Here is a 10378-nt window from a genome sequence, read left to right as displayed (position 1 = left end):
CTCTGAAGAATGCACTGAGCTCACCTTTAGAATGATGACACTGGCCTTTACAGGCAGAACTCACCCCGCATTAGCAATGCAGTCAAGGTGTATCACATATGTATCTTAGACATGTCTGCACACGCAGTCTCTCTCTGCCTTTCTCTTTTTCCACGAAGTGTGTGGGGAGCCTCAGCAACTACCTGTGACTTGACACCAAATTTTTCTCCAGCCATTTTTGTGAAAGACAAATCTCACACTAGATTATTTCTACACTTTTTCAAGAGTCTCTATGAATGTTGAATGACTTTTAATTCACTAAACACACGTAGCCTTCTGCACACCAGAAATTTATGTGAGACAATGCTTTTTTGCAATTTTATTGGTGAGCTCTGAGCTCATTGCAATAAGACCTGTGTGTAGTAGGTTGAATACCGAATAAATAAATAAATAAATAAAATCAGGAGAAAAGCCAAAGCAGACATATATAAAACAGGCTGAGTCCAAGCAATTTCAGTTCCATGCCTATACCATTTGCGCTATGTTTTATGTAGCATTAAAGTACAAAAAACCCCATCAGAATGTATAGGAGTCTTTCCATCATTTCTTCAAAACAGGCAACCTGAAGGTACATTTCAACAATAAGTAAAGAATAAAGCAGTGTTAAGATATTATGTCATATCTGTGTTAGGACGTACTAAAAGAACACTGAAAAGAAGCACTGAACTTAAGCAACGATTGCTTAATTTATGATTGACACATATTCTAATTTGGACTAAACATAAAGGCCACACAGAAGCAGCTGCTGGTAAGGCATGCAGTGGTCTTTCTTCTGAGTGAGAACTTCTGACATAAACATGTTAGTGCTCCACATACAGCATTAGTTGTCAATCAAATTACAAAGCTATGAATGGTCTTTTTCCTCAACTTCAAAGAATTAAATGGGATAAGGCCAATTAGTCTCTGGAATCACCTCCCTCCTCTTCTCTACCACATCTGCTGTGCTCAAAGGGGGTCCCTTAGGCTGACAAAGCTCAAGTTTGAACTTGTCATGCTTTAGGATGGTAGGATGTTTTCAGTCATAGGCCAGTAATTATGGAACTTGCTTTTACACGAGGTGAGATAGCAAGAGTGAACCTTCTTGCCATGACTTGGCTTACATTTGAGAAATTAGATCACTTAAAAATTTCACAAATATCTATAGAAAACTCACACATCTGAGTACTAAAATACTCTAACGGGTCTAAAACTGAATCTAATTATGTATTAGGATGAAATACACTGTATCAGATGCAACTGAATGAAATGTGTCTCTGTAACCACATTGCAGTTGAAGACAAAGACAAGCTTGAACCAGTTAATCCACCTCTGTAACAGCTAGCAACAGGCAGTGCCCTGGAGGCCTCAGCAGGGATCACAAAATAGAGATTCTCAGGCAGGAGTAGAACAAGCACTTGAGACAAAAATCCCAAGTACTTTCAATTGAGAAAAAATAGGTCTGAGACAAAATTCAGAACATCGATGCGCACAATTGCTTATCTTAAGATAGTCCAATGAAAACGGACTGAATTACAAAGAGTGCAATTTAATTTCTGACAGCCTCTGGCACAAACCTAGCTCCTGACAATTGCTCAAAGTTTTGTTTTTGTTTTTTATGCTGTGGACATAAACAAATGCAATAAGCCAACCTAAGTGGAGGAAAAAGGAAGATCCCATATTTAGATTAAAAAAAAAAAAAGTGCAACATTACATTACTACTGACAAAGTAATAACGGGAGCTAAAGCAGACAATGGTCATAATAGAACAAGTTATCAGTCTCAGTACCCACCTCATTAGTAACTGGGAGAACTGACAGTGCAGATTCACAGTACTTCAGTGCATTGGTTTTCTGGCCAAGATCTTTATAGCACTGAGAAGAAAAAACATTTTGTTTCCAATCATATCACTGTAAGAATATGGAGTCTAGAAATCATTATTCTTAAAAGAACTTGGTTACCTTTGCCAAATACACATAATTGCATTTGGAATATCCTGGATGCATTTCTTCTGCCTAAAGGAGAAAAAAACAGGAAACTAAACATAAAGACAAACCAAACATCATGTGAGGAGATTTACCTGTCCATATACCATTTTCGACAACACAATAAGCTTCCTAAAACAGACTGAATCATCCTTACTGCGTGCACCACAATGTTTGGCACTTTCAATAAGAAAACAAATAAACAACATGAAAACAAACAAACAAACAAGAAAACAAACTCTAAACCAGGCACGTAAGTTGCTGACATCAAATACACTGAAATGTTCCATACCTCCTGGCTTCCTCACTCACCACCTGCTTAGAACAGATACCACCTCATTCTATAGAACATCTATTGGATTCCTTCACTCCCACAAAAGGCTGGAAAACATTTCTCTCTCTAAATTATTAGCATTTTTTTCCTCCTCAAAGAAATATGCAACCAACCATTTGCATGCTGAGTAATGGATACTGAACTGTATTTGTCCATGTGATAACTGTTTCTCTTTCACATATTCGTATTTTCCAGCTATGGGTTCACCCTTCTTTTCAGATTATTATCTTCTGAAAAAATTCAGGTATTGTGAAAAATTCAAGATCATCTTCCCTTTAAAACATGCCATGGATGTAAAACTTTGATTGAAGAGTACAAATATTATCAGTTATTTACTATTCAAGAAACAATATTAATAGACAAATAGCTTTTGGGAAAGAAAAATTACATCAGTGAAACATACCATAGCTGCAGTTCTTGAACCAAAGCAATGCTGCTGTCACTACAACTGTAGTCAATTAAATAATTGAATAATTGAATAATTGAAAAAGATACAATTGTCTTTCAGAAAGCAATTTAATTTTTGTTACCGAATTTGACTTAAAATCACAGCTACTCTGCAGCTCCCTACAAAGTGCCCTGAACCTGAAGTGAATATTTCAAATTATTTCTATAATCTTTGGATTTTAACCCTGCAGATAAGACCTATACACTGGGAAGATGGCAATGTATTATATTCTCTAAAATTCAGAAAGCATTCAACCTTTAAACAGACTAAGAACACAAAAAATAAGTAGTTTTGGTAGTGAGAAAAAATATGCTTGTCCAATTCCTTTGGGAAACTATCTGAAAGGAATTGTAACGCTGGAAGTTTACACTTTGAATTCAGCCAAGTGAAAAACTTGTATTTTTCAGTGCTAGAAGTTGAAATTATTTCTATAAAAGACACTGAAAGACAGCTTGATTTTTTTTTTTTTTCATGCTGTTTTCTCTAGTAACTGCACACTCAAGTAGAACATCCAGGAACAAAGATTTATGTGACAGAGCCTTCTTTTCTACTGCACTGTAAAGATCTTTCCTCAGCATCAATTTCACCTCCAGAAACAAGAAAGGCTTCTACTGAAATGTGAAGAGTTTCAGATAAGAAAAATGGAACTGTCACAGTATCAAAGTTTTCCTTGCCTATGTCAACCTTCTTGCAGAAGTGGTCAAATAACCATCACAATTATACATACATCACTATTCCATATAATACATAACTAATCTGTATTTATTTCACTTTAAATTCACTAACTATTGACATGGCAAGTCACTGAAGATTTCTGCAGAATAAACGAAGAAAAGAAAGGTGCAACTCATTCATCTCCAAACTATTTTTGAAATAGAGAAGAACAAAACCATTTTACTGTAGAGCTTTGTGGTATTTAGGAGATCCCTGGATTTACAGCTACAGACTCTCTCTACAAAATGTCTTCAACAGACTTCTTGATTACAGGTAACTGCTGGTAAACAGTGAAGGAAAACCATGGGTAGGACTTACCTTAAGAAAATTCTGCAATGCTTCATCTACTGTTGAAGTTGGTGGAGTACCAAAGAGAGCAGTAGCTACTTTCTTTTCAAGCCAAGACAATTGAGATACCTATAGTAAAAATATGTATATATAAAAATCAAAAGTCTTTAGGATTGCTTCTCTGTTTTGGAGGAAATATTTCACTGTACTGCTATACTACTTATGAAACTTATTTTGAAAAAACAAAACAAAACAAGACGAACCCACAACACAAAGGAATGTTTTTTGCTGTCAGTTTTCCAACTCAAAGAACAGTCTTTTCAATATTACATTCCACTAAGTGGGAAAAGTACACGTTAAAAAAATACACTACAAAACACCAACATTACTGATATGAGAGTCTTCCAGTATATAAAGTTAACATACAGTTTGTTATCGTAAGACCTTGTCTTTTCTAAGGCTAAAAGGCTTCAAGCCTGTTAAGTTTTTAAGTTAAATTTTTAAGTTTTTAATGATAGACAGCTTAATGCTGTAATGCACATGCGGACTGCTTTTCAATGTTATGAAAAGAAAGCTGCTGCTACAGTCAAACTGTCACTGCTTTTGGCCCCTGTAAAACAAATCCATTTAACTACACTGAAGCTGATCACAATCACTGTTAAGAAAGTGGTTTCATTTTCTCTCTTCAGATTTGAAAAATAACACTTGCCAAAGACCTCTTTCAAGAAAGACAGGCAGCAATGAAAAAGCTTTTGGAGAACTGGCACATTGACACACAACATACATGACTTATTCCCTTAGGTATACTGACATCTGACAGAAACTGCTGTGGTTGCTGCCATAAAGTACTTGCCTCTACCACTTAACCCAGAGAAACACACTCCACATCGCTAATGAAGGATGGAGCTAAGAAGAAGTTTAATGTAAGACTGGATTCTGTTCAAGTGGAGAAGTCAAGCCACCCTCATTTGGCCACATCTACGCCTGCAAAATGAAGTCAGAACTTCATTCTTCATTCCCATCAATACTTGAAACAAAGAATTGATTGCTCCAATCACTAAGTACAGTTGAGTTAAAAATAACACAATCAACAAGGTTCTGCATTTTCCTAACAACTCCTAACCTGATCTGTGCAGAAGCAATGCAGAAAATGGTTACATGCAGTCAAAGAAAGAGAGCTTCCCACTGGAGAACCAGGAGGTGAAACACAAGTCACCCATGGACATCTCTGTTTCAGATGCAGATGCAATTCACATCTTCACAAGAGTTGAGCTCAGTTCTGTGCTACTGCTTTAAAAATTGTTTTGGATAGCTTCAGATTATTCCCACCTCATTTCCTGGCTTCCCAGTCTCTTCAGGGCTGTTGCTCCTTCCCCTTGCCCCTCTCCTGATGGGTTCAGTAATTACCCAGTACAACAGTTAATCATGACAAAATATAAGAACCCATTAAAGCAATCAACCAGAACACTACTCTTCTGAATGGGCATCAAGCACTGTGTATTTCTTGTTGCAAACTGCCTAAAAATACTATTTCAAGGAATACAAACACAGACCAGCATGCAACAGGAAAACGCATTAAACTGTACTTTATTGTCTAGCCTCATTTACTCAAGCTCCACAACAGCAACATTACTTGGAGACAGAGGCATCCTGAACAAGTCTTTCTGGTTATTTGACAGGGTTCAACACCTTATTTGTTAAATACCATCAGTAAGTCTCATACAGACTCACTAAAATATTTCAGAGAGAAGCAATAATAAGAAATTAAAGCGTTTTCATTCTTCCTCTTTCATCTCTCACTCTCAAAGCATCTTCTAAGAGAATAAAAAAGCTCTCTGGCAAACTCAGAGCTCTCATTCATTGAAACAACACGATGGGGAGCCCATCTACACTGCAGTGCTTTTACACCGTTACAAACTGCAGCATGCCGGTTAAAGGTTCGCACTGTAGGTATGTCTATAACTCCTTCCCACACTACACTTTCCTAGCTGCACTCTAGTTTCTAAGTCATATTCTGTGAGAAGCAGTAATGTGGTTTTTGCAAATGTATTGTTTTCTTCTGCTGCAGTGTTCTTTATTCTCTTGGAAGAGGAAGGAGTTTTCTACTTGTCTAGGTTCTTCTTATCAAGGAGTGAGCTAACAGAGGGCTGATAAGTGGAAAATAATAAAGGGAATGATGCTTATACTGTTCTCTGCAAGGCTACCCGACACCCTGGAAGTATACATACAACGCACAGATACAACTACCACAAAAGTGTCTGCTGTTATGCAATAACCAGGGAACAAAATTGTTGTTTTTCCATGTGGAGCTATAATTGCATATTGAAAACACAAGTCCTTCCTGGCAGTTGTTTTATTTTCTTAAAAGATTTCATCAGAACCAATCTACTGAGGTTTTAGTCATTATTTTGTCTGGCCTGGGTGCTGCTTTGCACTATTCAAACTTTTTAAAAAATATACACTTGGCCATTTTTATATAATAAACTCCACCAACCTAAAGCAATCTTGAAAAGCACGATGCACATATGCACAATAGTGATTTATATTCCATGCACTGGATTCAAAGTCTTCCTTTGCGACTCTTGCATAGATAGCCTGATAGTTCTGTAATATTCGAAGTATCCTGATTTGCAAGCTGCAGGCTTGATAAACTCATTACAGCTAGCTAAAGCCATCCATAAATGAAGCGCCTAGTTTACGCTTGTTGTCCATGCCCCCTCACACAGTCAATAGAGTCAGCAGCATCTCTATTAGGCATCTGCTGTTACATCAACTATAGCAGTTCAGGTTGAACACTCCGCTCCTTCCCTTCATTCTTTTCTTCAGCTACAAAAGGAGCATAGACAATCATGACTTGTGGATGGCAAAAGATAGGCAGATGAATCCTATCCCAACACCTTAACCACACCCCACCTGGGTCAGTCAGTACCCCCAAATGACTGAGGTGGGTAAAGGGTTGATTTATGCCAGACACAGAATTGTGTCATGGAGTAATAACTATGGACAGGAAATACTGCTCTTTCCCTAGACAAACAAAAAGTTTCTAATTTGAAATAACTTTATTGAAGTAAATCTTTATGCCATGTTCAGTGAGATGGAATTATTCTTAGTACATCAGCTAACTTTATTAAGTATTCTTCTGTGTGTAAGCAAGCACAGGCAACAGATACCCTGGTGCAGCAAGCCCTCGTGTAGTGAAAATTTAACTTCTAAAGTTAAGATTATTCCATATAGTGCAGTGCATATCTCAAGGTCCACAGAAAATGAAGTACAAAGCAACTCTGTAAGGAGTGAGATCATTACTGTCACAGGACTGGTAATGGTCATAAGAAAGTAATAAGAAAAAGAGCTACTGCAGCAAGTAATTACTACTATAACAACAATAAAACAAATTAAAGAAGGAAATGCCCTACAGATGATTTCCAAAGCTTAAGAGAGACCTGATGTAAGTCCCTCCCAACAGCCTGAAAAGTCACCACAAGAATGCTGGGTTTCCAGAGAGTATCTCATTTTGATGTACTGGGTCACTCTGAAGAGGAATACTGCTCCCCAGCTGCCATACATGAGGACAGCTAGTCCTGCTCATTCATAAAGAGAAAAAAAAAAAGAGGGGGAGGCTTGAGGGACCAGCAACCACTCCCTGAACTTCCCCAGGGTAAGAGGAGTGTGAGTCACCACAACAGCCTGGTCATTGGCAAGGAGGGAAGGCCATCCTCGTGTTCCAAAGCTCACAGAGATGACTGTTCTGGAAGGCCTCTTCTATAGATGTGTCAAAAGAACAAGCTCTCATCAGCTTTTTCCACTTGAATCTCTATTAGTAGCAAGAGAGAGAAGTGTCACCCATGGAATTAAACTGCAGCTGACTGTAAAGCTGCTCTTTCATATCAGACCTCTCATTCCACTGAAGATTAGGGCAGTAAATGTGGTTCTCTCTTAAATACCGTGTAAAGGAATTCCTTAACATGTCTTTCTCCTCTGTAGCATAGCATCAGCACAACTCACATGGGAACTAAAAGCACTTACTGACTGAAGTTCATTTTTTTTTGGTTTTGCCTCCTCCTTGGTTTTGAGAAGCAAACCCTGCCCGTTCACATCTCTTAACAAACTCCAGAATGTTGGCACCAATAAAACTAATTTGTTTGGATTGAAAATTCAGCCAGGATGACCCACGACCTTAAACAATTTCCTCCTCCAATGTTAAATGGTAACAGCTCACTGATGACAAATCACACAGTGGTCTTCCACAAAGGAAAACAATACCGTTGATCCAGCTTCAATAAAATACCAATGGCATCTACCAAAACACTCCCACAGAATGCTTTTTTTTGTCTTTTTAATGACGATATATTAATGTGAAATTGTATTAAATAATTGTACAATGTTTTTATTTCTGGAAGAAATTAAATATCTAAACAGCAGTTTTAAAATACTGGCTTCCAACACAAATATTCTCCTTCTGGCCAGCTGAGGATCCGCTACAGTCTGTACAGGCATCTAGACATTTATCTAACTTGAATTCCCTGGGTTTTCACTTTCCTGTAAGAAGAGCACACTCACAGAGCACTCACACAAATGAACTTGATCAGTTCGTTCCCCAGTGTAACCCAAACAGATGATACTGGGATACACCACACGAATCCAATGCATTGCATCTAACCTACAAAAACAAACTTCCAAGAAATCTAATTTTTAACACCTCGATGGCATTTACCAGAGGCTCCAATCCAGTTTCACAAACATATGCTAAACATCCTGAGTCTGTTCTATAAAGGCAAGTAAGTAGGCATAAAAAAAACTGAACTAGGCATGGACTCTGTTTTAAAATCTGCTCTAAATGCTAACATACATTAAAATGAAACATTGAATGATTAAGGATTATCAGATAATCACTTGCAAAACTCTAAAGAAAGAAAATAATTCCTATACTTTATGTACCACAGATCAATTAACTTGCAATAAATGCTTTGTGCTGATCTGAAGAGCAAAGGTAATTTTCACTCTCTCAATAAAAAGAAAGTTACAACTTAGAGCGCTCTCTAAACACTATATTTACTTTAAATAATATTCATCTACACAAGCAGATATTTAAAAGATCTGAACAGTGTTGTTGTGCTCTTTGTAGCTGCTGTAGTTTCCGTGGAAACAAACAAGAGGCATTACTTTCAGAACGACCTACGTAATAAAGATTTCAACAAGTTCTAGTTGGAGTGATCTAAGATTAAGATCCTTAACAGAACCACGTGTCAAAACCCAAACTATGGTCTCATCCTGCTACCAGAAGCGTGCAAATCACAGAAAGCGTTTAAGAGGTGCCTGCCCCAGAATTTATCACAAAACATTACTCAGTCCTATACTCACATTTATCTGAGCTATGCAAATCTATCCTTAGGTTACTCTATCCATCAGGTTAGTATTTTGTCACGGCCAGCAAAAAAGTCACAGAGTTAAAAAAGAAAATATGTATCAATCCTAAGTATTACAGTGGCCACATCAGTTTGGTGGATAGTTTCACTTATTAGAATGCAGGTCAGGTCACACCCTAAGGCAGTTGCTCATCTGTGGCTTTATTGTTCCTGAAAGGAGCACTGGATAGATGCTACAAGTGTGGAACATTAATTTGTAATGATACAGTTGTAACAAACCACATGCATCAGCCAGTAAGTGGTAATTGCCACTAATGTGAAATGATTAAAAAACCCAGTGCAATATAAACAAAATGAGGTACATTTGGATTACGTGTAAAGCTTCCAAAAGCAATAGCTCAAGTGAGAAATAAGCCATGAGAAACATCTGGGAGTGTTTGACATAAATGGGAGCTACAGTTGGTTGTTGGCCATAACATAAAGATGCTTAAGGAATCACTGACAAGAGAGATACTCTTTAAAGGCAGGAGGGCAGAAAGCATGTTATGGGGCAATCTTTAGCAACTCACTTTTGCTTTGCCAATGCTGACATTCAAGAACAGCTGTGACAAAAAGCAAAATGAAAAGCTTTTTAAAAAAAGTTGGTGTCATTCTTTTCTTCAATCAAGAAAGAAAAAAAATCTAGATGCTAAAAGTTTGTTGAAAGTTATGTATATGATCTGAAAGAACTACTGAAAGATTACCTTGCATTAAGCTTTGCTGTAGATAAAGCCAGAGGCTGCAGTTCACAGCAACTCCCTCCTTCCAGTTTGTAGGCCCTACATAGTAACTAGCACTGGAGGTAGCTGAGGAAAAGGCAGGGCTGGAATTCACTTTGCACCAGCCACTGCTGCTCTGAGAAGTCTCCCAATGGTCTTTTACAGCCTACACTTTGCAAGAACATTTCCTTCTGACAAGAGATCAAGGTTGTGGTTGGACTTGACGATCTTTAAGATCTTTTCCAACCTGAGCAACACTATGATTTTAATATTCCTCACAGCACAGAACATGAGCTATGAAACAGGTGGCTTTAAGAATAAAGCAACTCAGCAACTCTATATTATAAGCACAAGCATTTGCTAAAAATATATATATCAACAAAAATATATATAAATAATCAACAACTAAACTGATAAACCAGTGAATTTTTTTTCCCATATGAGTACTTAAAACCACGTTAACACAGTATTTA

General features: G+C 37.4%; 1 protein-coding gene across 1 annotated transcript in view; it reads right to left on the bottom strand.

The window, feature by feature from the left end:
- Window positions 1-1035: 1035 nt before the first annotated feature.
- Window positions 1036-10378, bottom strand: part of RMDN2 (regulator of microtubule dynamics 2) — a gene marked incomplete at both ends in the record, with an annotated part of 30102 nt that continues 20759 nt past the window's right edge. The window contains 4 exons of the mRNA XM_079550817.1: window positions 1036-1080; window positions 1809-1889; window positions 1977-2030; window positions 3815-3913. Of these exons, the coding sequence (XP_079406943.1) occupies window positions 1036-1080; window positions 1809-1889; window positions 1977-2030; window positions 3815-3913 (279 nt within the window). The remainder of the gene's footprint in view (window positions 1081-1808; window positions 1890-1976; window positions 2031-3814; window positions 3914-10378) is intronic.

Source organism: Tetrao urogallus (assembly GCF_951394365.1).
Source record: "Tetrao urogallus genome assembly, chromosome: 2".
Classification (NCBI taxonomy): domain Eukaryota; kingdom Metazoa; phylum Chordata; class Aves; order Galliformes; family Phasianidae; genus Tetrao; species Tetrao urogallus.
Note: the sequence above shows the minus strand (reverse complement) of the source record. Positions and strands in the feature narration are given on the sequence as shown.